General features: G+C 36.7%; 3 protein-coding genes across 4 annotated transcripts; 1 reads left to right on the forward strand and 2 right to left on the reverse strand.

The window, feature by feature from the left end:
• Positions 1 to 3183: 3183 nt before the first annotated feature.
• LOC140859705 (uncharacterized) lies at positions 3184 to 3525 on the reverse strand. The gene has a single exon (XM_073261991.1). The coding sequence runs from the start codon at positions 3523 to 3525 to the stop codon at positions 3184 to 3186; it is 342 nt and encodes a 113-aa protein (XP_073118092.1).
• A 2360-nt stretch (positions 3526 to 5885) lies between these two features.
• Positions 5886 to 19127, forward strand: LOC105050709 (26S proteasome regulatory subunit 6A homolog). The gene is made up of 10 exons (XM_073242380.1): positions 5886 to 6069; positions 6222 to 6338; positions 6867 to 6974; positions 7611 to 7802; positions 8062 to 8253; positions 10362 to 10480; positions 11583 to 11670; positions 17513 to 17632; positions 17742 to 17882; positions 18849 to 19127. Exons 1-10 carry the CDS (start codon positions 5953 to 5955, stop codon positions 18924 to 18926), a joined length of 1272 nt encoding a protein of 423 aa, XP_073098481.1. The 5' UTR covers positions 5886 to 5952; the 3' UTR covers positions 18927 to 19127.
• A 1019-nt stretch (positions 19128 to 20146) lies between these two features.
• On the reverse strand, positions 20147 to 26535 carry LOC105050708 (uncharacterized). 2 transcript variants are annotated; one of them, XM_010930825.4, is made up of 8 exons: positions 26446 to 26535; positions 26078 to 26283; positions 21317 to 21610; positions 21186 to 21232; positions 21023 to 21085; positions 20654 to 20786; positions 20504 to 20563; positions 20147 to 20407 (listed from the first exon to the last, which is right to left on the reverse strand). In XM_010930825.4, the coding sequence occupies exons 2-7, from the start codon at positions 26208 to 26210 to the stop codon at positions 20529 to 20531; spliced, it is 705 nt and encodes a 234-aa protein (XP_010929127.1). In that variant the 5' UTR covers positions 26211 to 26283; positions 26446 to 26535; the 3' UTR covers positions 20147 to 20407; positions 20504 to 20528. The 2 variants fall into 2 exon arrangements, with proteins under 2 accessions (XP_010929127.1, XP_073098992.1); XM_073242891.1 differs by lacking the exon at positions 26446 to 26535 and having other exon boundaries at positions 26078 to 26413.
• Positions 26536 to 26693: the final 158 nt, after the last annotated feature.

Genomic DNA, 26693 nt, shown 5'->3' on the forward strand with positions numbered 1-26693 from the left:
CTTAAAACTTTGGTTTGCTGAAATTTGAATCACCTTAAAAAGGTTTTTCAGTTAAGTTCAAACACTCTTCCTAATCACATGTTGGTAAGTGATAAGGATTCTGCTAGAACTTCAATTGTTATGGAAATGTAGAGTGGCAGCTATGAATATAGGAATCCCATCTCTCTCTTCTCTTTCTCCTGGCTAAAAGTAAACTTTAGGAGGATACCAATTCTTGAAGTCGAAGAACTAGAGAGAAAAAAATTGATCTGTCGCCTAATTTCTAGTAGATTCAACGAGATAAGGGAGACTTCACTTGTGTCAAATTTATGATGCAAGGTACATTCTCAATTCATAGACATGATATATGATTGCTTGATTACCGGTCACGTGCATATTAGTTCTGCTGCATGTTTGGTGCAAGTCGATAGTATAAATTTTCAAGAAGCATGCAATTTTCTTCTATCAAAAAAAAAAAAAAAAGAAAAGATTGTACTTCAAAGATTCATAAAAATTTTAACATTTAATTAGGGATGGTAAACCAATGAACCTAAGGCTGTATTTGGTCTGGGTAATGTGATTGCATAGAGATAATGTGATTATGGGGTAATGTGATTATGGCACATTACCTGGAATTACATTACCTTCAAAGCTGTTTGGTTGACATGTTATATCACGGAGGAATCATATTTCTTGTGTTTGGTTGAAGGGGATAATATCATTGGTATTTTGGGTGAGTTTACATTTTTACTCTTAACATAACTTTGTTTGGTTCAAGCTTTCTTAGAATCACATTCCAACTGAAATCATTTATTTTTTGACCACACTCTAATATATGGTTTAGAAATTTATTAATTTTTAATCAATTATTCCATGAATATCATCATTCAAATACCTTATTTATTATTAATTAATGTGGATTTTAGGGACATGGATTCCCCGGCAAATGGTGTAGAGAATCATATGAGGTATATGAAAAAATCTTAGTCCATTTTTTTTGTCCTATGCATTACACAGTTCTACTGTTAGTTATTATCATATAAAATTAGTTTAGGACATAGGATTATTTCACTAAAAAGCTGTTTTGTATATTTTGCAGTTCCAAGCAATAGTTTCTCTTTTCGTCAAAATTGAGTTGGAACTGGATAAAAAATTGGAGAGCCACAAAAGTCAAGTGATAATGGCAAGGAATGAGACGAGAGGGAAAGCAAAAGAGCGCATCGAAAAATGAGAGGACAATAAAAACGAAACAGCAAACAACAGCACAAAACGCCAAGAAATTCATGAATATTATCTATGCAGCACAAGACAGCTCTTTATTTGGCCTTCCTACTATTTTTTTTCTCCTCCAAAATCTTTGCAATATGCACGAACCTTTTATAATGTTATGTGGGAGTAATCCAGTGTGCAATCATGTACAATCAACCAATGCATGCCACTTAATTGAATAATATAAATCTGATGGAGACTTCTATATAAATCTTGCATGAGATAGATGTTATCCTTAACATTGCTTCATATAAAATAAAATTAGTCATTACCACAAGTACATAGTGGTGCGTCTAATGCCATTGCTGTAGTAATATTGTAAAAAGGCCAAGATAAGTCATGTAGGCATAATAGAAAAGAACAGCCGCAGAAGTCCTGTATTTAACACAAGTTCCACCAAGTCATATATTCAGCAAAATAAATCATCACATTGTTTCCATCCAACAAGATAAGTCTTCTAACGAGGCAGTTATCCAATTAAGTAAAACAAAATAAACCTAGTATATTTAAATCATAGCACACAACCATACATCACCAAAGGTTAATACATAACGTAAAAACAAGAGCATAGAAATATCACTAATGAGACTAATCACCGAAGTGAAATGTGGGACGATGACACTCCTCCTCTGCTCCAATCTCCTCACGAATGAAATCCCTCAGCTCAGGTGACAACCCAAAAAACATCTCAATCAAGTGTGGCTCCTTTCTTATGACACGACTAGCTTTGAACAACTCACGACTAGTAAGGCCACTACTTTTTAGAGCTCTTCAGTCAGTTTTGCTCTCTTCTCATCAATCCCAACTTGCACCTCAAAAGAGTAAGCCATGTTCCTCATTTCATTGATTCCTTCTTTATAAGCCTCAGTAAAAGTCATAAACCCCTCTGCCAATGACTCCATAAGGCCATCATTACTCCTTACTCTTTTCTTCTTGAATCCTCGTTGGGTACTGGAAGAGCTCCCAGGTGTTATAGGCTGTGAGCCCGAAGGAGGAAGTTCAGCATCACCATCATCACATTTCTCAGATAAGTCTCGATCATCCAAGTCAAGGTTTAGGGATTCTTCCCTTTTCAACTCCTTAGTAGCATCTGCAGGACTTTTTGCAGCTTCTCCAGTTGTCCTATCCTTGCCAAAGATGATGCACAAATCATCATAGTGCAAAAAAGGCCTTTGCCTCAAGCCTGTGGCATATGGATGACTCTGCCATCATACCCACCAACATTAAGTCAACATACAAGCACCATTATATTATAAAAAAAAAAAAAAAAAAAAAATCCCTAAAGTATACCTTGAACCACTCGTCAAATACGGTTTGTTCACATTCAACATACTTCATTGATTCATTCCACCTAAAGCCACTAGCCCCCAACATCTCTTATATGGCAGTATATTGCCTCCTCAAAAGTTTGACCCTAGAGTCAATATGAGGAGATGCCTTGATGCCACATCCAGGAAGCTTGTGCTCCATTATTTATTCCACCTTCGCTTGATATCCAGTCTTGAAAGTGCCATTGTCACACCTTTGACCCTTATGTGCAGGTTTCATCAAGCACTCAATCAACTTTTCATCTTCCTTTGAAGTCCATTTGTTGTTTTTTTCTAGTAATTCTCCTCTTTCCATTTGAACTTGAGGGTTCCATTCCTAAAGAAAAATGAGAATGTACACAATCTAATTGTTGATATCACAATAGCAAAATCATATTGAATGTGTTTAATAATCAAAATTTCACAAAACAACAAAGAAGGATAATTTCCAAAGCACAAAATATAATGAAAACAATCACCATATTCAAAATCAAAGAAAGAAAGAGCCGAAGCTCAAACTACAATCCGAAGCACAAAATATAATAGAAACAAAATATAGAAGTTCCAAAGCACAAAGTACAACCAAATATTAATATAAAATTATCTGAACTCAATGATATCAAAATAATCAAGGATGATTTCCCATCCAGTTGTTGAACATCTCTTCAGCTAGAGCATTTCGCCAACCACTCCAAGCATTATTGGTTTCCACATGATCGATGTAATCTATCATATTATTCGCACCTTGAACATCACCCTCACCAGCTTCAATCTCCATGGGGTCAATTGACATTTCTCCCCTAATGTAATTATGAAGCAATGCACATGCAGATATGACTCGACATTGAGTCTTCACTGGGTAGTATGATTTTGTTCTCATAGTGGCCCATTTAGTTTTCAGGATCCCAAAACACCTCTCTATGCAATTCCTCACAGCCGAATGTTTCATGTTGAAATAGTCTTCATGCATAGTGGATTGCTAACCATCCTTCTAGGCATTTAGATGGTACCGTTGGCCTCTATATGGTGCTAGAAATCCCTCCCCATTCATATAATTGGCATCATATAAGTAGTAACAACCTGCAATAATATTGTTTTAATTGTTGTTAAAGCCTAATTCTTGAATTATTGCATACAGTCCCTATACTTTGATAACTAGATATTCTAAAAATCAAATATACCTTGTGGAACTTTCAGTCCATTTCTCCTAGATATGGCATCTCTCAAGACTCATCTGTCTGCAGCGAAACCCTCCCAACCAGGTAAAATATAAATGAAATTCATATCTTTATTGCAAACACTTAGGACATTAGTAGCAACCTCACCCTTTCTGGTGCGATACCTAAGTCTATCATTTTGCATAATGTGGACTTTAATATATGTTCCATCTAAGGCTCCTAAGCAGTTCTGCATAAATAAATTTGAGGACATTAATACATGATTTAAACCTAACATACATGCTAATTAAGGTTAGGATTTTTAAATACCTTGAACCATTTCCAACGTTCATTGGTGCAATTCTCTGGAATAGGCTCTGGTTTCACCAATAACCTTCTCTGTAGCCGTAACATGGCATTCAAAATCTTATGAAATTGCCTATTGATTTTCTCCCCAGACCTTGCAAGTTGACATTTTACAACTCTATTCTTCATATCATGTGCAATGATATACAAAAAAATTACTACCATTTTCTCTACACATATATTCGTAGACTCTTTTAAATGACCCTCGCTTACCAACATGTAACAAAGCTTGTGAAATGCTCTTCTATCCATCCTACAATTCTCAACACAAACTCTATCACTGTTGAAGACCATGTGATTTAGGTTCAAAGACCTCATGCTTCCTCTAACCACACGGTTTGTTGCCCCCTAGTTGCCCCCATCTATCCTCCTCCTACTAAAAATAAGGAGCAATAAAAGGTACGTTGCAAAGATATATATTGAAACAATTTGAAAATTCATGAATCATAGAGCTAAATATTGTTTTTTTCTTGCCAAGGGGGATCGAGCCATTGCTGCAAACAAGACTTACCATAAAACTATTCTTAGATAGTACCAAAACAATATATATCAGAAAAAAAATGGACACTAATTAGTATAAATAGGAGCATGCAATTCATTTCAAAGACTGAACAGTATTACAAAATATGAATCATTTTCAAAATAATATAAGTGAATTGGATTGTAAATACTGAGCACCAACCCATATAGAATCACTTTCAAAATAATCAAAATTTCTCATAGCGGTATTTTCACAAACAGACAGAATTATTGAGTGGCGCATAGTTATTAAGAATGAGAATGTGCAGAGGTTAGGTTTTAAGTGTTGCATGAATGCCCAAAACATAATAATAATTTCATGGTAAATCATTCTCTCATTGGAGGAAGAAAGGCAATATAATGTGTTGCAGTGTTAGTATGTTTTGCTATTTCACCCTAAAGTTGGGACCTCAGCTCATAGATTTTAACTAGTGCCATTCATAATTATCAGGAACTCATGTATTTCCCTCGTGTTGTAAGGATCTTGTGCCAGTCATCAAGAACAAAAAAACAATCACGAAAATTATCTCAAATGAAAGAATAAAAAATGGGAAATACAGATTGGTGATGAAGAAAAAAGTTGCTTACCGATTTGGGATTTGAACATGCTTGAGAGAAAAAAGGTTGCAGTCGGTGTTGAAGAGAGAAAAAGTTTAACAGGTTGCAGTCGAGCATAGAAGAAAATTAATTGCTGACAGGGCAAGGGTGTCATTTAAAAAAATTAATGAGGACATAATGGATAAAAAAGTTGACATTACTGGGTAATGTCACTTTACCCATGTGACATGGGGGGTAAGACATTACCCCACTTGGGGGTAATGTGAAGGAGGAGAGTAATCATATTACAAGATAATATGAATTTTTTTCCGTCCAACTAAATGGGGTAATGTGATTACATTACCCTATAATATTCATATTATTGAGTAATGTGGGTCAATCAAATACAGCTTAAGTAAATTAATGTACAGCCGAGTAGGATAAACCTATAAAATGAAGTTGGCGTCCCCTGCCTATTTTACAATGTGACCCTAATGCCATATAGGGTTCGAATCTTCCGGCATTATTGTAATCTTTATAAACAAAAATTGGTAATTACTTGATGACTTTATGTAACAAGTGCTGATCATGGACTGAATTTCGGTCTTAAATTCTATTCATTTTTAATCGTGCTTCGGATCTATATAACATATGATATTTTCTTAACCAAGACTGGGCCATGGGCAGCTCAATGTAATAAACTGATAGAGTCGGCAATTCCGTTGTCGGATTCAGAGGTTATTTGTCTTGTGAGGTTCATCTCGCTGATAGGAGCACTATCCCTCGTTTCTGTCCTGTGTCTGCCTCACTCTTCTCCAATGGCTTCAGCAATGACGGAGGACTCCAGTTTCGAAGACGATCAGCTGGCTTCGATGAGCACCGACGACATCATCAGGGCCTCTCGCCTCCTCGACAACGAGATCCGAATCCTCAAGGTAAAACCTAATGAAGATCCCGTCCTTTTCCCAAATCAATCTAGGGTTTCTTTTCCCATCTTTTCTCCTCTTTTCTATCTCTTGTCACGCTCTTTCTGCTATATATTAGATTTTTTTTTTTTGATCTTGATTTCTTCTGGGATCTGCGGCAGGATGAGTTGCAGAGGACGAATCTCGAGTTGGAATCCTTCAAGGAAAAGATAAAGGAGAACCAAGAAAAAATCAAACTAAACAAGCAGCTTCCTTACCTCGTTGGTAACATCGTCGAGGTATTCTTTTTCCCTTCTTCTCCGCGCCTTGATTTCCCTTTTCTTTCTTTCTTTCTTTTTTCTTGAGAGAGAATATTATTTAGCTAGCGTGTTAACTATTTCAACCAATTAATCTGAAATCTAATCAATTCAACCCGGGAACTGTAACATCAAGAAAGGGCAAGAAAAAATAAGTATGGATTTCATCAGTTTGTTTTTTTGACCTATAATATTTTCTGCGCAACGCTTTATGATGTTGTTCAACGTCCAAGTTCCGTGTCAGCAGTTTTATAGGTTCTAGGGTTTCTTACTCTTCTTTTTTGGCGTGATAAGATGGAATGTTGATGATGCTTTCAGAAATTTCATGATTAGATTCAAAGATATTTCACCTAGGCAATGAGGGCTTCCATTTGTATGTGGTTTGAAGGACGGAAGCAGTTTAAACTTGGCATGTTATGACATTTACCGTGTTATTTCATGTGCCTTATGATTAATCCTATCGTTCTTTATTCCTTTATTTCTGTTAACTGACCTTCTTGGTTTCTTTAGATTTTGGAGATGAATCCAGAAGATGAGGCTGAGGAAGATGGGGCAAATATTGATCTAGACTCACAAAGAAAGGGAAAATGTGTGGTTCTAAAAACTTCTACACGACAAGTAAGCTAGAAGTTCTCATTTATCCATTGTTTGCTTATTTTTTTCCCTTGATTGAGCATAGCTAGCTGTTGCTTCATCTGGCTATCTAAATGTAGACCTTAATGTTGAAATATCAAGCAGTCTTGGCAAAAGCTATTTGAAGTTAGCTGACTTCTGATGGCAATCATTCGGTTGATCAAGTTGCCTTCCATTCTGACATTAAAGAGTCACGAACATCTTGGTGTAAATAAACTTTAGTTTCGAAATTCAATTGGGCCCTTTGATCCAAAAAAAAAAAAAAAAATCTTGATGATGGAACTGTTATCCTCATTGTTTTTGGTCTTGCAATATATAATTGTAACAATGTTCACACTAGGTGCTATGTCATTAGTCTTATTACCCTGCTGTTATCTGTAGTTAGTGATACTTGGACTTTTAAAATAATAGCTGTGAAGTTTTGTTTTCTTTCCTCCACTATGTTCTACCGCTTTTACTAACAGAAACTCATTGTCAGATTGGAACGTTGCTGATATTTATAGTTGGCATGACTTTGAATTCTGATGCCTCTTGTTAACTAAAAACCATATGCCCATATGTACAGAATTAGGTGATCAAGTATTTTTAACAACTTCGTTCTGTTTCTTATTTGATTTTCAGACTATCTTCCTTCCTGTTGTTGGCTTAGTTGACCCTGATAAGCTTAAACCTGGAGATTTGGTTGGGGTTAACAAGGACAGCTACCTAATCTTGGACACCCTTCCTTCTGAATATGACTCACGAGTGAAGGCAATGGAGGTTGACGAAAAGCCAACTGAAGATTATAATGATATTGGTGGTCTTGAAAAGCAGGTAATCCTACCTTCATGACATAGGTATGAGGTTTTTATTTATTTATTTATTTATTTTATTATATTAATGTTTTTAATGAAATTCAACCACCAAAACTACTGATTGGTATTCTGCTTTTCCAATTTAATTTTGATAATTCTGGATTCTATGGATATGCTGGAGTTGTTTAGATCCTCCCTACGGCTGTTGTTAATGAAGAAATGCTCATTCTTATTTCCTTTCTGTTTCTTCCACTTAAATGCTTCCTTATTTTCTGTAGATCCAAGAACTAGTTGAAGCAATTGTGCTGCCAATGACCCACAAAGACCGGTTTCAGAAATTAGGGATTCGTCCACCTAAAGGAGTGCTTTTGTATGGACCTCCTGGAACAGGGAAGACACTGATGGCTCGTGCCTGTGCAGCACAGACAAATGCTACTTTCCTGAAGCTAGCAGGACCTCAACTTGTTCAGGTTATTAAAAATGCTTGCAGTCTTATTCTGTTGTTTCTTGTCGCCATTTATTTATGCTTATAAATCTACTTTTATTCTCATCTTTTTCACCAAAGAAATTGTCCCAGAGATTCACCAGTTCCTTTCACTTTAGGTCATGCATTTCTTGAGGTCATTTCTTGTGCAATGCCGTATGTTAATTGAGTGTTGAAGGATGCATATCGAAGAAATGCGGTTTTCTTTGTGAGTTGAAAAATATGCTGTTGGTTTATTGTTGATTACTTAGTGTGCATTATTTACATCATTCCTTTATGTGCTAACATCACTTATTGTGCTTAAAGCAAAATTGCCAGCTGGAGATATCCTGGTAGAACTCTTATTGCTATATATGGGAAGAAATGTTTTTGCATTTTAAAATATGCAATTTCAAAAGTATTTACAAACTGATTGACATAAATAATTTTGATGGAAATTAAAGCAATTAATTCCAAAATGGAGTTTTGCATAACAGTATTCTTCAAATCATGAGATATTAGAAATTACATAAGTACTTCTGAAAAAATACAAGGTTCAATATTTAGAGGATAAAGCGTCACACAAACACAACAGTTATTCCATTTCAATATTTTATAACATGGTTTACAAATTCATGCTTCAGAAAACGTGGAGGTGCAACTCCATTTTAGGTATAAGGTTTACTTACCGAACACACTAAGTCCAACAAAGATTCTCCACTCAAAACAAATTCTCTCTAATGCCTAACAATTACAACAATTTAAACATCAAACTATAGCTTCTTGAGTTTTTTAATAGGTGTAAGTACCTAATCAAGATCTACATTATCTCTTAATTCAATTAACCTTCAAAATTCATGCAAATATTCATAATGAATAAAATAAAGCTCCAAAATTTATGAAACTTAGTGAAAAACATTTTAAATAAATAGGAGAGCTAATTTATGGCTAATATTGGCCAAATTGAATGACCCCAATGGACCCCATCGATTTAGTTGTAGGCTTTTCCTGTAGCATAATAGCCCTTAACTATCAAAATAGGTTTCCAAAAATTATGATATTGCTCTTTTTATAAAATCTTGAGTATGAGGGCTTCAAAAGAATAGGCTACGTCACTAGAAACTTGCCAGAGATAATCAATGACACAGACTTAGACCTATGTTTTTCATAAATTCACCCCAAAACCACGTTAATCCATCAAATAATATGGCAATAGGACTGGAAATTGCCTCAATCATGCTTTTGGCTAGAAGCTGTGTCCTTGAATCCGATGTATACACGACCAATGAGGTGGTCTCTTCTCGTTAAATGCATAAAAGTCCACATTAGGTTTAGATTAGAGAGAGCAAAACCACAATAAAATGGGAGAGAGATTTATCACCAATTGTATGCACAAAATGGTGGGAGATGGAAGAAATAAGGAAGAAAGCGGGTGGATAGAGAGATGAGAGAAGGGAGGAGGTTCTAGGGTGGGCGAGTGAGATGTAGAGGAGAGGAGAGAATGTATGTGTGTGTGTGAGAGAGAGGTCATTGATGGGATTGTGTTTGGATTCTGCGAAATAGGAGCTGGAGGCTGTTGAGTGGTGATGGTGGTTCTTGGTGAGAGAAGAAAGAAGAGGGTGAGAGGGCAATGGGTTTGCACACAAATGGGGAAAAGAGAGGATGGCGCTGGGGAGCCTGGGTTTGGTTCGGGCCCCAAGCCAGTTGGGCTGGGTTTTCATGGCCCTGAAGTGGCCCGAATGTTACGGATAACATCTTAAAGATTATGTATTTTAAGTTGGGTAATAGGAAAGCAAAAAATTACAAGGATAAGAGCTTCATCATGCTTGTCAAGGAAGTGGAATTGGATATTAAATGTGGATGAAGATAACTTTGGGTACATTTGGTGGATTGGGTTCTTGCTGGTCCTTTGCAACTCATAGTACACAAGTGTTCTCCATAAGTAATTCTACTCATTGCATGATATTCTTTTCTATGAGAAACTGAAAATCGATGCAGAAAAATTGATTACATCTGTCTAAAGCTATGAGAGAGCATAGTTCAATGTTCTTTTTTGCCTCATTCATATTCGAGCGTATATGAAAACTGACTAGTTTCTTTTTTGGAAATATTCAGATGTTTATTGGTGACGGAGCAAAACTTGTTCGTGATGCCTTTCAGCTCGCAAAGGAAAAATCTCCATGTATTATTTTTATAGATGAGATTGATGCAATAGGAACCAAGCGATTTGATAGGTATGCCATGTTCCCATTTTATGATGTACTGTCATATATGCATGTGGTTTCTCTCATTTATTCATACAGGTAGAAGTTGGTAAGTCATTCTTTTGTAGTCCAAGCTTATTATAAGTCCTTTGGAGAGCATTACCTTGATTTGTATCACATTTGAACAGCCTCATGACTTTTCTTCCTTGAAGTTAACAGCATATCAAGTGATTCTATGAATTACTGATGAACTCATGATGCAACTAGCATGATCTTGCTTTTATGAGAGAGGTCCTATAATGATGAAGTTATCATCAATATTAATATGCCTAATATATATTGTATCCATTTAGCTGCTTTTGTTGGTTGCTGTAGCCAATATTTTTAAGTTGTCACAGCAAGATTACCAACTTGGTGGTCCGTATGAAATTATTCTCCTTTAGTTATTTCCTTCACTGTAGATCTTTGTAAGTTGCTTGCACATTCTGCCTTATCCCTCTCCTTTTCTTTTTGTATTGGTTGATATTGTCTCTCAAAATAGAGCAAGCACTATTTAATTATTTTTTGCAACCACATCTGTTATATGATTCAATAATACTTATTTATACCTTCAATCATGGTCAGTTTTACATGTTTTCACTCGTCATCCCTATACAATGCTGAATGACCAGTTCAAGCAACTTTAGTTTTTTCCTTCCTCACAAGTTTGTGATAGGTTTTCTTGGATCCCAAAGTCTCATTTTTCATTCTTTAAAACAAGAAAAGAAAACATTATTTGAACATCTCATTGTTCTGTCTCAGAAATAATTACTTATCTGCGGGGATGAGATATGCCCTACATTAGATATTTAAGTAGCTTATCTGATGCATGGCATCATGTGGACCTAGTTTTCTTCCCAAGAGGAAATTCAAATTTCCATGCTAAATAGGTAAGGATCTGCTTTCCATGAACTGGAAGTTAACACTTCAGAGTGCACTGTTCTGAAGTGCACTGTTCAAATAAGACACCTATATTTTTAAGGTGTACTATCTTGCTGAAAGATGCTAAAAAATGTATTGCAATAAGAAGGTACCACATCTATTCATAATTTCATGGTACTAAATGTGTTCTATCTTTGCCATCCCACTACAGTGAAGTAAGTGGAGACAGGGAAGTGCAACGGACAATGTTGGAATTACTTAATCAGCTTGATGGCTTTAGCAGCGATGACCGAATAAAGGTTAGTATATACTCTTTTTTTTTTTTTTTTTGCCTTTTTGGTATTATAAAGTTTTCTGCATGTCTAAAATTGGAGAATGAGTATCATGACTTAAATTGTTCTTTAACATTCAATATGGCTTATAATTTACTGGTTTTCATTTATGTATTTTTAGCAGTCCTCCATATGTAATCATGCTCTCCTTTTGTCCTCTAATGTTTAGACAATATTGTAATTGGTTTCAGAACCTTCTGGTCAATTGTTAGGCAAAAATCCCGTAAACGCCTAACTTCATCCCTCCTCCCCCCTCCTGGTATCAGATATGATGCAATTGCAGAGCCATATGTTGGTCTATATGCAATTTATTGCTCCCAGTAAAGGTGGATTTATGAATAAATATATTAGAACAATTTGTGAAGCATGAATGGCTAGAAAAAAATTGATAAAGTGGCTCGAAATATTGTGAAATAATCAAGATTGACTTGTATGTAGTTGAAATAGTCAAATTAAAATTTGGTACTTATATTGTAACAGACATATTATAGATGGATTTGGAGTAGATGACCAAAACATTTATGACAATTTTGATCAAAGGTCTTGCTGGAAAAGGTTGCAGCTACAAGCCACTGTAGTAGCTATGTTACCTGGCACTTATTTAAGCTGTCTTGGAGTGACAACACTTTTGGGCACTTGAACACAGGATGACACGGCATGACATGGCTGGATGCTTCATTTTGAAGTGTCTAATTAACATCAGCAAAAGTGTCCGATGTTTGGCACCTTTTGGAGTATAATGCAGGGAACTCCTAGTTTTAACTGTTGGATGCTTTCAATTAAGTGTCCTTAAGTTTTTCTGGGCACTTATTGAAGTGTCCTGATGTTTCTAATATTTAGTAGCGAAAATCAGGTGGATGCTTTAAATGAAGTATCATTATTTTTTCAATATATTATTACAGTTATATGAACACTTTAAGCGAAAGTCATTATGCTTTAAATATAAATATATCACAGTTAGCTATCATTTTAATTATTTGTTAAATAGCATCTATAATTGTAAGTTTCTCAGTTTTTTAATAAGCATCAAGAGACATAAACACACTACATACATGCATGACACATACACCATATAAAGACACAATGTGTGTATGTGATGTCCCCTTGCCTAGATTTTCAGAGGCTGCCATATCTGACACTTGAGAAGTGGTACCCGTGCCAAGTGTCTAGCTATCATTGGCAGGCAGGATGGATTTTTGGAGCTGCTGAAGCACTCGGAATAAGATATTTTGGCCAAGTCAGATGATGAGTGGATAAGATGCTTGTGCAAATTCAGATAACATAAAACAGTAGGATCTAGACTATAATATAGTACCTTAATAGATACCTGGATGAACAATATAAGTGAAACTGAAAATAGTAAGAAGAAAAGGAAACAATCAAGTATCGCTGATTTTACTCCATTTTTGAAGTAAAAGAAAGAAAAAAGTCTACATGGTAAAAATGGGCTGGAAGCATAAGAAACCCATGCAGGCAGGAGAGATTTTTTGGAGCTGGTCTCCTAATAAGATATTTGGCCGTGAGTCAGATATGATTGAATATGATGCTTATTGTAATCCAAGTGAAGTAAAACAATGGGACACAGCATATGATATAATTACCTTAATAGATATGTGGATGCAAAATATATGTGGAACTGAAAATAGAAAGAAGAAAAAGGGGGAGAAAGAAACTCAATCTAGTGTCACTTAATTTGGAATAAAAGAAGGAAAAAGTGTGTTTAAATATATGCTCAGCAACAAGATTTTCAGAACTGTCCTGAATCGGACGGTTTGGGATGGGCCAAACCGGACCAACGGGGAACTGGGATGGTTTTAGCTTGGAAAGCGGCACACGCCGGCACCAAGAAAGAAAGAGAGGGAAAGAGAAGAAGAGAGAGAGAGAGGAGGATGTTGCTGGAGGCCGGCGGTGGCTCGTTGCAGCCGTCAGAGGGCTGCGGAAGTCTTTACGGCTCGGTTCGCCCGATAGGACTGTTAAACGAGAGAGAGAGAGAGAGGGGGGAGTGACTCACTGGAGGGAGGATGGGACAGCGGAGGGGCTGTTGGAGGTTTTCAGATGGCCGTCGTAGCCAGCGGGCGGTAGAAACCATGCGGGTGGAGTCGCAGTCGCGGAACAGGGGCTGTCGTCCTTGTTCACGCGCTGGCCCCTTTTAAAAAATGGAGATAAACAATGAAGCTGGCAAACCATTTTGCGGCTTCAGTGTTTAAGAGGTTTTTTTTTTAAAAAATTAAAAATAATGAAGTCGGTATTTGGATTGCCGGTTTCATTTTTTTTTCTAAAAGAAGCAAAAACAGTAAAGCTGGCAAATGGTTTGCTGGCTTCACTTAAATTCTAGTTTTAAAAAAAAAATCCTGTGAAACAGAGGCGTTGCCCTTATTTCACGCCGCAGCGCTGCATCCATGGACTGCGCCTTCCGGCAGCCCCTCCGACTCCTTCCCCTCCAGCCTTTTCTTTCTCTCTATTTCTCTCTCTCTCTCTCTCTCTCTCTTTTCTTCCTAGTTCCATTGTTTTGGTTCGCACCGGTCCGGTACGGTGTGGCCCATACCGATCCGTACTGCCGGCCCAGGCTCCGGTACCCAGTCTGCGAACGAACCTTGCTTAGCAATCATGTTGGTTCTAAGGAGAAAGAAGGAAAGCACTAATTATAATAGATTGATTTTATTTAGGCTCATAACTCATTACATCTTCATTTTTCTTTTTCCCAAATATGGATTGAATATTAAGTATCCAGAGTTCACTTTGTCTAGTTTGGAATGCTTGTTTCATCTCTTTTCGTGGGAAATCTTTTTCCACGTCTTTATATATATGATAAGCATTTGCTTTGGCATGTGTGTGAAGTAAGACAATCTGTGAAAACTACGAAGGAAGGAAATGCAATGTGGATTGAATCCTGGGCGATAAAGACTGCACAAGCGCATAGGCATAGTTGATGTGGAAATGCTGGGAAGGCAACCTAAGATTTTGTATGCAAAGTTTTAGGACAAGTGTTGATGATCTTCTGTCTTTAGGGAGTGGGTGCACCAGGTTGGCATCATGTGAATTACACCACGAAGGTAGATTTCATAAATTATAAGAAATTGAACGAACATATTTGATGGAAAAGGCGATACAGAGCCAACTGATACTGCATGTTCATACACCACAACAATTAGAAGATGTTCCTGTGTTGTCTCTTTTTTCTTTTTTTTCTGTTCCTGAAATTGTAGCCTATGAAAAGAGTGCGAGGAAAATTTTCATGGAGCTACTTCCAGCATTAGAAGGTTTGACAGCTAGGATTACAGTATATCCAACATCATAAGAGTTGCATCACCTGAAGATAATGGTAGAGATGCCACTCTGTATATGCTCTGGAATTTGCTTATAGATCTTAAGGATTTTCAAGAACCTTGTGTGGTAATTGCTGTCAATGCATGTGGTCATTGGGCGTAATCTTGATGTTATCGTGCTTCATTTTTGTCTGTATCTTGAAGGGCTTCGTAAACCATATACTGCTATCAAAACATCCAATGGGAAAACCTGACCCCTTTTTTTTTTTGTTTCACACCATTCCATTTGATGCTTTTGGTCCTTGCCTCCAAAACTTCCTTTTGTCAAGACAAATTATACATCATCATCTCTTTTGGCGAGCGAATTTGAACAGAATTTTCCTTGCTTTTGCATCCATCTCAGCAAGAACCACTTGTCATTTGGTGCTTGTTGCCAGCACGTTCCCTGAGCACCCCTGTGATGTAAATGCATATCATGGACTTATCGGCAGGCCAAAAGTCAAAAGGTCCAAAATACATGATTGGAAGAAAGAGGAGACAGCCATCCTGAAATCTTATATAGATGCAGTAGGCAGCTTCAGGTCTGTATTAAGGAGATAAATTAAAATTAGAAATTAGAATGATATGATTGGTTGGTTCAGATAGCAGGGAAAAGGGTGACAGACCAGTAGAAATTAAGATAGCAGAGGAGGTGGGATGAATAAAGTGGATGGGATATTTCATCCTTGTGTTTTAAATGCGAAGTACCAAAATTCACGCTTCATCAAACCAGTGATGAGGAGGATGGCTGTTTCTTCTTCTTCTTCTTCTTTGGGAGGGGTTTCATGCAAATTAAGTTATGCTGTACAAACAACAAGAATTGACTGTTTAACAACTTTAGTTCTGCTGTTAATTTTTAAATGATATTCTCTTGAGTTTTTTTAAAAAGAAAATCAACTGTTGCATAACATTATTTTCACTGCCCAAGCATGACTGCTTCTCTAATTTTGTAGAAGCCTGCCGTTCATTTGAGAACTTATGCTAATCATGGTTACTTCCTACCTTTTTTAATGAATCTGAAAATGGAGCTGGTAGGCAAGGAAATCTAATTCTAGCATGCATGATAATGTAGAAGGAACCTTGTACTTCTATATTTGAGAACTTATGCTAATCATGGTTGCTTCCTACCTTTTTTAATGAATCTGAAAATGGAGCTGGTAGGCAAGGAAATCTAATTCTAGCATGCATGATAATGTAGAAGGAACCATGTACTTCTATATTTTGTTCCAAATGATCTGGTAGGGCATGTTAGCTACTAATGGGTAATGGGATATGTGCATAAACAGGAAGCCAGTTTCTTTTGCTGAACTCTGTGTTCTGGTTTTCAGAGCCAGGTCCTATACTGCAAAGGACTTCAGTTATTGGAGATCCGTATCTACTTGATTTACAGGCTGTAGGAATCTGCAAATAGTTAAATGCCATTACATGATGAGTCATGTATGTGAAGCCACCTTGTGCCCTGGATCCTTGAAGCAATTTGAGTTCTCTGATGCTAGTTGTTATTTGATCTGCCAATAAACAATTCTTGAAAGGGTATGCCAATAAGTAATGAGACATGCATGAAGAGGAGAAATGTGGTGTGCTATGCCATGCCTCATGTGAATTTCAGTTTATGGACATTTATCTCTATTTGATCCAACAGCTGTAGGAATTGGCAAATAGGTAAAGAGATGTGCACATGTATATGATGCCATTTATGTCCTAGATCCTTGAGGCTATATGGTGTCCAAGATAAAGGTCAGCTTTTTCCAAGTTAAACAACATGAAAATTATTGGCTATCAATTGGCTGAAGCAGTTGTTTTGTAGCAGATCATGGACCTTAGAAAATGAGTAATTAATGGGATAAGTATTTGTCGCCACACGATATTCAAGTTGGTAATTTTACTCTAAAAAAACAGTAACTTCTTTAGTGTCCATTGAAAACAAATATGAGTATTCTGCAAAGTTCATAATGCTTTTCTAGCATCTCTCTTACACACAACTTAGATTGATATGTTTAAATTTGGAAGTCCAGGCTTTCATTAAATTGCCTTGTGGAATCAATTTGACTAGTATCTCTTGCATACTTGGTTCAAACAAAAGCAAATGTCATCCAATTTTGTTATAGTCGAGGTTCCTTTTCTTAAGGTCCATGCTCCACTAGGTACCAAAAAAAGGGGTGCACTTGTAATGTCCATCTTTGTGGTTTTTTATGTCAATAGTTACATGAGACTTCAGACCACTCTTATGCCTTCCCTTGTTTTAAACAATAATCTGTTCTTGTTGCCTTTACTTTGACCATTGTTAAGATAAAATACTTCAAGAATGATGGAATTAGAAGCTTCTATTAGTTTATCTCTGAACGGTAAGGGTTCATACTTGTTTAGATCTATGTTCTCATGGACTAGCAACCATGTAGTATCAACAAACTTTATTGGTTCTATTTTACTGTCCTGCTGTCCTGACAACAATGTTTTTGCTTTCTTCTTCTTCTTTTTTTTTTTTTTCCAATTGATTTTTATAGGTTATAGCAGCAACAAATCGTGCTGACATTCTTGATCCTGCTCTTATGCGTTCTGGTCGTTTAGATCGCAAAATTGAGTTCCCTCATCCATCTGAGGAAGCAAGAGCTCGAATATTGCAGGTGGCCATAACTTGTCTTTTCTCTCTGAATGTGCGTGTGCATGAGTGTATAACTAATGCAATGCTCCAGTAGAAATTAAGCTCTCTGTTTTTTTGGTGTTGAAATTTAGATCCACTCAAGGAAAATGAATGTGCACCCTGATGTCAACTTCGAAGAGCTGGCTCGATCCACAGATGATTTCAATGGGGCACAACTGAAGGCAGTTTGTGTAGAAGCTGGCATGCTCGCTCTGCGACGAGATGCAACTGAGGTTCTAATCTTGTCCTTATATACTTGGTTCATACTATGTCACTTCAGTATTTTTTTTTTTTTTTATTTTGGGTGAGTGTGGGTGGGGAGGGGGGGGGGGAACTTATCATGGTGTTGATTTGGGAACAAGAAGGCTTAATTTTCAGGCATGGTTAATTATGAACTCTAGTTTCACAGTGAAATGGCAGGCAGTTCTGCATCATTGCACATTTTGTTTCCTGTTTTGACCCTCTGTGTTTACTAACTTTTGCTAAGATGTCTTGTCCCATTTCATTGTTTTTCTTGTGTTTGTGTAGTTTTGGTTCAAAAAAATTTGGTTCAATACTTTTTAGATGCATTAAATTTATTACAAACCGAAGAAGTCAACTTGTTGCCTTTTATCAAGGTCATTTTACTCGTGGATGCATCCATAGAATGGTGAGCAAACATAATACATTCTTCAAGAAATTCCTCCTCTTCCTGTGTTATGTATGATCATGGACATCTTATGCAAGAGTCATGATTCCAAGTGCCATCCTCTGGTGATCTTTGCTGGCAGGCACAAACCATGCCAGGGTAGTACTGACACCCAGCATGGGTGGGCATGGCATGTTGTATATCTTTATAAATATTTTTAAACAGGGTTAATTTATTTATCTATTTGTTCGGCAAGCAACAGGATGTGTGGTGGCACTGTGACATGTTGGCCAGTGGCTGGCACACCCTGTGCCACCAGCACTTGAATCCATGGTGGGAGGAACTTTTGTCTGTTCCCCTGTATGGTTCAATGTAATGATCACACTACTTTCCATTGGATTTAATGCATGTTTGAAGCTTCAAATGCCCCCATAATCCATTTAGGAGAGCCCAATAATACCCGTAATTACAATACTGCCCAAATCATGTCTTTTTACATTGTCGCTATTGTTATTAGAACAATAATCAACTTACATTATTTTTCTCTCTCTCTCTCTCTCTCAAATTTCAGGTGATGCATGAAGATTTCAATGAAGGGATAATCCAAGTCCAAGCCAAGAAGAAAACCAGTTTAAATTATTATGCTTGATACTGAGCATATGAGCTTCTAGTAATGTAGTTGAATTGAAGGTATATGTTGAAAATGTTGATTTTATCTTTCCCCAACAATCTTTGTTTAGAATATATTTTATCATGAAGCGTCATCGAAATATCATGACGCATCATCAAATGTTCTCTTGCTTTGTGCTTTACCAAGTTATCAGGGTCAGGCCAACACGCTTTCAGAGTACTCCGATGCATGTCTCAGATTGTCGTTCTAGTCTGGAGGACCACCTTATATGTCCAGAAATGATTGTTGATGCTGTCTCAATGCAAGTGGTCGTTGATTTGTGTTTGGGACACGCCAGCAAAACTGACAACTTGAGCAGGGCAATCACCGATGAACACAGTTTAATGTGAATCTTGATGAATTAGGGAGCTAGCAAGTCGCGTTTATTTATCAGTTTCACTTTTACAATCTCTTGAATACCGTAATATTTTTCTTAATACTATTTACTCCGTAACTGATATTTTGTTGTGGCATTAATATGTATCTAATCAATTCTCCTTGACCAAAAACAGCCAGCTGGTTAAACGAAGCCTGTCTAAACATCTCTGATATGGGATTCGCCTTCGAAGTTACTTAACATGATATTTTGATAACTTTATATGTTGGTGAGAGGAGCATTGATATGTATCAAATCAATTGTTGATCCTGTATCGACATGGGACAAACACCTTTTGATGCAGCGTATACTCCGTGACCCTGCAAAAATGGGCATTTTTGCTGACCGGACATTACACCATGACCTCCCTAGCGAAGATGATGGTGATAAATTTGAGAGGGAATTAATACAACTGTTTGATAATTGACCACATTTTAGATGGTCCTACTGGTGAAGATCGAAGCATCTATAGGATTCGCCTTTGAAGGAGTAACTGCATTGCTCGACACTATTTTAACCATTTGTTCTACGGCTGGGCTCCAGATAGACGTTTCTGGTGTTGAACAAGATATCCTGGAGGTTTACAGATAAAAAGGGCCAACTATTTGGTAGCGGGACTGAACTGATTGCCCTGCAAATTGGTCGTAGTAGATTAATTCTTAGTGAATGTTATCCTCTTCCACCCTGAAGCTAAACATGACATCAGAAAATTAATCACCTTTACTCAATTTAAAGATGATATTTACGCAGGTCAGTAGACTTGAGACCAAAAGTACAACCACATCGTACTTAAGTGAGATCAAATGCCCTGTTGCTATGTCGGTGAGATGCCAATACCGATCAGATATAAGTTATGTGCGCCTTCGAGTCAGTAGCAATGGATTACAGCATTTAGGAAAGTAACAGATGACCATATGCAACGATGACGCTTTGTGAAAAATAGCATGTCCCTTTTGTTGCATAGCACCCAAGGTCAACAGTTGGCAAAATAGACAGTTTCGATGAATCTTAAAAATGTTTTCCAACACTTCACAGACAATGAGGTTACTGATTTAATAGTTAACATAATCTGCTCCACTTACTCCTGCAACGAAATAGATAAGATCATATGCTACCCAGAAAAATTTTGATGTATGGATGCTTAAAAAATTGTGTTATCTGCAGTAGAAAGAACACTGACCAGCATAGATGCAAGCCCTCTGATATCAGGAGGCACCATCATGGCTCCCATCTCCGGATTCTGAAGATTTCCAGTCGAAGAAAATAAATATGAATGAAAGTACATAAAAGGACCTCCAGCAAATAGTTGTGCAAGTACAGAAACAAGTACCATGTATGGCTGCTAAGTTATCTTCTTTGTACACTCCGAGTGGTGAGCCACGAACAGACAAAAGCATCTCACCATTCTTTGGCGGCCTTAAAGTTTTGGGAGTCGTGCCAAAAGATAATCGATTCCTAGTTGCCTGCAGCGAATATGATAATATCCAGAGCTTAAGAAACTGATATCCTCTGATCTCTTGGGAAGAAAAGGTTTTAAAGAAAAGGTGCAAGGTATCTGCAACATCTTCACTTAAATGGTGATTTCATGCATATGTTAAGCATCTATCAGGCCCATGAGAGAATTATCAATATCTGAGCCAACATATAGCCTTTAAGCTAAAATAGAGGCACATAACCGTAAGATGAAGAATACACGCACCCCAGGAGTTTGCAAAATGTCTGTCGTTCCAGGCATCTGGTTTTCTGATGGTTCATTCCAAATCTAGAAAACAGGAAGATTGCAAAACAAATTTGTAAAGATCAAGTGAAGAAACTATAATGAGACTCAGAAGTTTTGAGAGGGCAATATTCACTTAACATACAAAATCAGGAATTTGCAGGTTCGCAGCCTCCAAGAAGTTTTTCTTCACTGTCAAAAATCATATGAAGCAGTAAAATAATTTAATATTCAGAATCAGAGAGTTGAAATGCATGTATGGAAAAATATACAAACCCGAGTTTACTGAAAACTGAAGGCCACCAACAGAATCAAGTGAAGCACGCATATTTCTACCATCAACTTGATTTCCGGGCAAATAACCATCTTTATCGTTCCATTGCAACTCAAAAACTTTGTACTTCTCATTTCTTATCACAGACAGGTTGGTCAAATTTTTCTGAAAAAATGCTATTGCTGGAGTTTCCAACTGTTCCTTACTTAAATATGAGCGAAGCAAGCGCAACCGAGAAAGCAAATTTTCAGTCTCTGCTGCACAAATAGCTTGAATTGCAGCAATTCGACGTTCAACTATCCAAGCATGTAAAACTTTGCTTAGAATAGTTAAAGTACCAAACAAACAAGGCAGGAAAAAAGTGTGCTCTAAATCTCATCAAAAGTTAGCAATCAGAAAATATGCAACAAAAAAAAAGTAGCAACTTGTGATTTTAGAACGCAATCTGACTGCAAAACTAATGACCAAATATGAATGTATACTATTGACTAAATTAAAGAACACGTATTATCATTGAATAGGATGATATAAACATAAGAAGAGTAGTTTCAGAAAAGATAAGGGGGAGCATAAAGAACAGGAAATATTAGTTGATGAATATAAGAGGTGCTAAAGGGATTGGTTGACCTATAAGATTCACAAGCTGGACAGTGTTCCATGTCCATGGTCATGATTAGGACTCCAGTCTCATTTGTCAACAAATGATAGCTAGCTTTTGTTGAAAAGTTCTACCTACTTAGTACTTGAATCAGGATCTTTCCTTGTTCTTGTCATTAGCTTTCTAGCTAAAATCTACTACTTCAAGAGTCACACACACAATAAAATTTCTCCAGAATCACATTGATGCTCTTGTATCCCACTTGCTTACTAAAACTGCCACTCTGTCTCAATTGGATGCTCTTATATAAATGTGCTGTTCCCTGTTACAATATCTCTTAGCCCTTGATGATATGTTTCTTTAAAGAATAAGAAACTGAGTAATTTGCATTGTTTTATGATACATTCAACTATAGTTTTATATACTGTTTCCTAAGCAACTATCATAATGTAAATTATTTCATAACTTCATTTTCCTCACTCCCTCAGCTGATTTAGTTAACTAAGGTTATAAGTGAAAAAGGTTGATATTTTTGAAGCAGATCCCTTGGTGTATGTTACTTAGAATGATGATATGTAGACATAGAGGGGTGTTTTGGAAAAACAGGAATCTAAACACTAGAGTATAAATTGTTGATACATAGTACTGGAAGTGATTAGTAGATTTGATGACCAAGGAACGTTTCCGAATGACAATTTCAGTGATCTTGGACCTATTTTGGGAAAATTTAGTCATAAATAAGCATTATATTTTTAATGCAAATGAATGGGGTGGATGAAGTGGAAGGATGCCTCCGAGAATTACTTTGTCACAACATAGCCCAATTGAAAGAGTTAAGAAAAGAGACCCAGATTACCTGTAAGGCCTGCATTGTAATATGGGTCAGATTGTTGGACAATGATGGTCCAAACACACATGATGAGGATAAAAAACATGAGAATATTGGAGTAAATACATACGATGCAGGCTTAAGAGTTAAAACATTTTTCATGTCAGTAAGTACAATGGCCAGTTCTGAATCATTACTATTTCAATCAACAGATACATGGTTGTCATCTTGGCAAATAAAGCTACAGTTTGGTTAAGTCAACATATAATTGATCGGGATTTACAACCCCAGACCAAACCATCCTAGTCAGCCATGATAGTACAAAATCACTTGACGGTCTTTTGGATGCTTTTGCAGCTCTCAACAGGACCATGGTTGCAAATAGGTTCTGAAAGCTGGGGAAATAAGAACGAGTGCTAGAAAGAAAATACTATGTTTACTACATGGTAACTTAGAAGAGGGATAAAAAGACTCGAAAAAGGTAGAAGAAGTGGGTCACCTTATTGTCAAATTAAATCTCAATGTGAAGTGGATGAGAAGAAAAAAAGCTGGGTTTATACATTTAAGATAGAGGTGGATGAGAAGATTCCTCAAAGAAGAGGTGGTAATGAACAAGAAGATAATGGGCTAGGTTCTCAAGAGGGTGATTGCATGAGGGGTCTGAAATTCTTGCATAGAGAGAGATATTGTAATTTTTCCTTTATGTTTGGCTTTATACTGGAAAGAATAATTAAGCAGTTTATTGGCCTACTTCACTAATGGAAGGGGAAAAAGCTAGATGAGAAACATGAAAGAGAGAAGCAATCAAGTAGGCTGGTGTTGATTATGTACTACATGCAAAAGTTGTAGGGAGCGTTTGGTATCAAGCAATCATCCCAAGATCAAGGATAATGTGGATGAAGGTGATGAGATCACTGCATTTGGTTGCACCATGATGATCTTACAAAGAAGTGATTCCAATATCACCCTTACTCCTCAAATAACTGCCCAACCTAATGATGGAAAACTCATCCTTGAGATTGGGTATCCAAGATCACCTCTAGGGCAATAATCTCGAGATGAAATTTGAGGACAAAAAACACCCTTCAATCAGCAAAAAAAATTGGTATATCAGTATATTAAATATATTATATCAATATTATGTAAATTATATTACAATGATATTATACATAGTGTATTATTTATCATATTATTGTCATATTATTAAATTATAATAGCAATATGTTTTTGTGCTTTATATTTATATTATGAAATTGTTTAATATATTACTTCTATTTGACTTATTTTTCTAATAAAAATAAATATTGGCATTAAAATAATAATATATTATAACTATAAAAAAATAATAATTCTATAATAATAATTAATGCATTTTATAGAATTAATAATTTATAAGATTAATAAATATATTATTATAGAATATATTAATAATTAATCTATTAAAAATTTAATAATAATATTTTATAAAATTAATAAATATATTTATGAAATATATCAAGGATAGTTTTGGTATTATATGGTTAGTGATCCTGGATTTCGATAGAATACCAAACTGGTTACTCATGAATACTTGGAGATCTTTATTCGTTGGAACAGAGCATATCAAATGGGGTTATTTTAGATCATCGAGGATCAGATTATCCCTAAATATGAATCATCGATGATCTAATATTACCTTAGTGATCTCACTTGGGTCACCAAACACCACCTTAATGTCTGAAACTATGTAGGAAACTAGGAAGAAAGACCACAATAGGAAAGTGCGAAAGGCTGGTAATGAATGGGGCTTTTGCTTAGCATTACATAGCATCTGTGAATATGAGAGAAGTGATGAGGTAGCATATGTGGAGAGCGAAAAGGCAACAACAAGTGATAAGCAAGACATTAAACTTTGTAGACGGATACACGCCCATACAAAACCACATGAGTCACCCATATGGAATCTAAAATTAATTATATCTATGAAATTCTTTGTGAATGTAACCAAACAACCCTAACAAAGAAAAAGTTAACTCAGTCAAAGAAGCCCTTCTACAAGGTCATTCAAACAACACTTTACAAAAAAAAATCATTGGACTAATCATTTATTAGAAAGCTAATCTCCATCATCCAAGTGTTTTTTTTTTTTTCTGTGGGGTGGGGGGACGAAAGCAAAGTTTTAAATCTCATGGGACAAAGATGTCTCAATTTCTCCATGGAACGGATTACCTCGCTGTCCTGTCCCGTCTCGATCATGCATCCTAGTAGATATCCTCCATCTTTTTCCCATCTTCTTTTCTTTTTTTCTTTCTTTTGTTTTGTCTTTCTTCCTTCTTTTCTTTCTTTTCTATCTTTCTTTCTTTACTTTCTTTTTTCTTTCTTTTTGTCATTTTTCTTCTTCTTTCCTTACATTTTTTTTTCCTTTTCTTTATCTTTCCTTCATTTCCTTCTTTCCTCTTTCTTCTTCTCTCCTTACATGAATGGGTTTCGAAGTCCCGAGCCTGTCCCAGTCCCATTTTCTCACAGACATAGGACAGGATGGCCGGGATGCCCTCTGTCCTACTGGAACGTAAAATCTTGGATGAAAGAAAGGAGACCCATAACCAAGTCAGCAATATTTATATAGCTAAAGACTTTGGAATGGATGAAACTTCCATCTTTGCAGAATTGTTTATGCTAAAAAGATGGCGGATCCCTCTTACCTTGGTACAAGAAGCACAATTTAATTTCTTGCTCATACATTTTGAAGTTTTAGAAATTAGAATTTGCTTTTGTAAACATATTACCATCCTTTTGTCAGAACAAAGGAAATAATTCAAAGAAAGAATGCTCCATTAGACAGAGCAGTTTGCATGCGTGAGACCCTCAATGTAAGTGTACATGCAAGACATAGTGTCCTGAATTTGGATATCGAATATCCATGAACAAGTTTGTGCGGCTATCAACAGTATAGCAAATTTACTTGTAATAAGATAAACATAAAACAGAAGTGCTTTCCCATAGGGAAAAAACACAGATCTTGGATTCTGATCGTTTAAGTGGTTCTACTTCAAATAAGAGCTCCTTTGAAATGGGAAAGGAAGTCAAATCAACCGTAAAAACTATCACTTTAAAATCAAATAGCTAGATGATCGAAAACGAGCATTCTGTAGATTAAATTCTGGCAAGCAAGAAGCATCATCTTAGTTATACAAACCCCATTAATGTATTTAAAAAATTATCTAACTATAACATCTAGTGACTAACAGCTACAAGAAAATCGTGGAAATGAGGAATGACGAAACCTTTTTTTTTCATCTGTCACAAATTTGCTAATAGATCAAGCGCAGTCAGAGGGAGGAGAGATGAATCGAATACCTTCCCGATTATTGAAACCACGCTGTCGCTCCGCGAATTGCGCCGCCCTGTTCTCGCTCGGCCCAGCCTCGTGATCGGTTTTCGGCTTCAGGGGAGACTCCGTGACCGCCCTCTTCCTCCCCCTTCTGGCCATCGCAAGGCTCGCCTTTGAGAATAACCGACCTAACGAGAGCTCGAGAGAGGGATCAGGAGAACCAAAGCCCTGTCTGAAATCGAAACAGGCGGCAGGACATCAGTAGAGAGGGCTTGAGACAAAACCCTAATAGCAGAAGACCCACAGTCTCGACTCCTCCAGGATCTTGGTTCCAGTCTCTCGAATCGAATGCCAAAATCAAAAATAAAATAAAATAAAATCAAGAAAAACTTACCACGTTTCTTTTGATTGAATGGAGGCTCGCGAGGAGGAAGTGGGTTTCAAATATTCAAAGGCCGCCAAGCGGATCGAGAGAGGAGAGCCCTATTCCCGACGACGCGCGCGCAAATGGGTCTGGTGTGGCCGGATCCAACTCGTGTCCGACGTGGATCGGACCAATGCTCAAAACTGGGACTCGAATCATGACCTATGAACTATCCTTTTTGTGACCCATCGGGGCTTATGGGTGGAATTAGGTGGAAA

Source organism: Elaeis guineensis, chromosome 8 (genome assembly GCF_000442705.2).
Source record: "Elaeis guineensis isolate ETL-2024a chromosome 8, EG11, whole genome shotgun sequence".
Classification (NCBI taxonomy): Eukaryota; Viridiplantae; Streptophyta; class Magnoliopsida; order Arecales; family Arecaceae; genus Elaeis; species Elaeis guineensis.

What these genes read in the sequence shown, in the direction of transcription:
- LOC105050709 (XM_073242380.1), top strand. Translation starts at nt 5,953, where the DNA reads ATGGCTTCAGCAATGACGGAGGACTCCAGTTTCGAAGACGATCAGCTG. An exon ending in ACGAGATCCGAATCCTCAAG is followed by an intron (nt 6,070 to 6,221) that starts GTAAAACCTAAT and finishes GATCTGCGGCAG; the next exon opens with GATGAGTTGCAGAGGACGAA. An exon ending in TCGTTGGTAACATCGTCGAG is followed by an intron (nt 6,339 to 6,866) that starts GTATTCTTTTTC and finishes TGGTTTCTTTAG; the next exon opens with ATTTTGGAGATGAATCCAGA.
- LOC140859705 (XM_073261991.1), bottom strand. Translation starts at nt 3,525, where the DNA reads ATGCATGAAGACTATTTCAACATGAAACATTCGGCTGTGAGGAATTGC.
- LOC105050708 (XM_010930825.4), bottom strand. Translation starts at nt 26,210, where the DNA reads ATGGCCAGAAGGGGGAGGAAGAGGGCGGTCACGGAGTCTCCCCTGAAG. An exon ending in TGGTTTCAATAATCGGGAAG is followed by an intron (nt 21,611 to 26,077) that starts GTATTCGATTCA and finishes ATGCTTGGATAG; the next exon opens with TTGAACGTCGAATTGCTGCA. An exon ending in TCAGTTTTCAGTAAACTCGG is followed by an intron (nt 21,233 to 21,316) that starts GTTTGTATATTT and finishes GATTTTTGACAG; the next exon opens with TGAAGAAAAACTTCTTGGAG.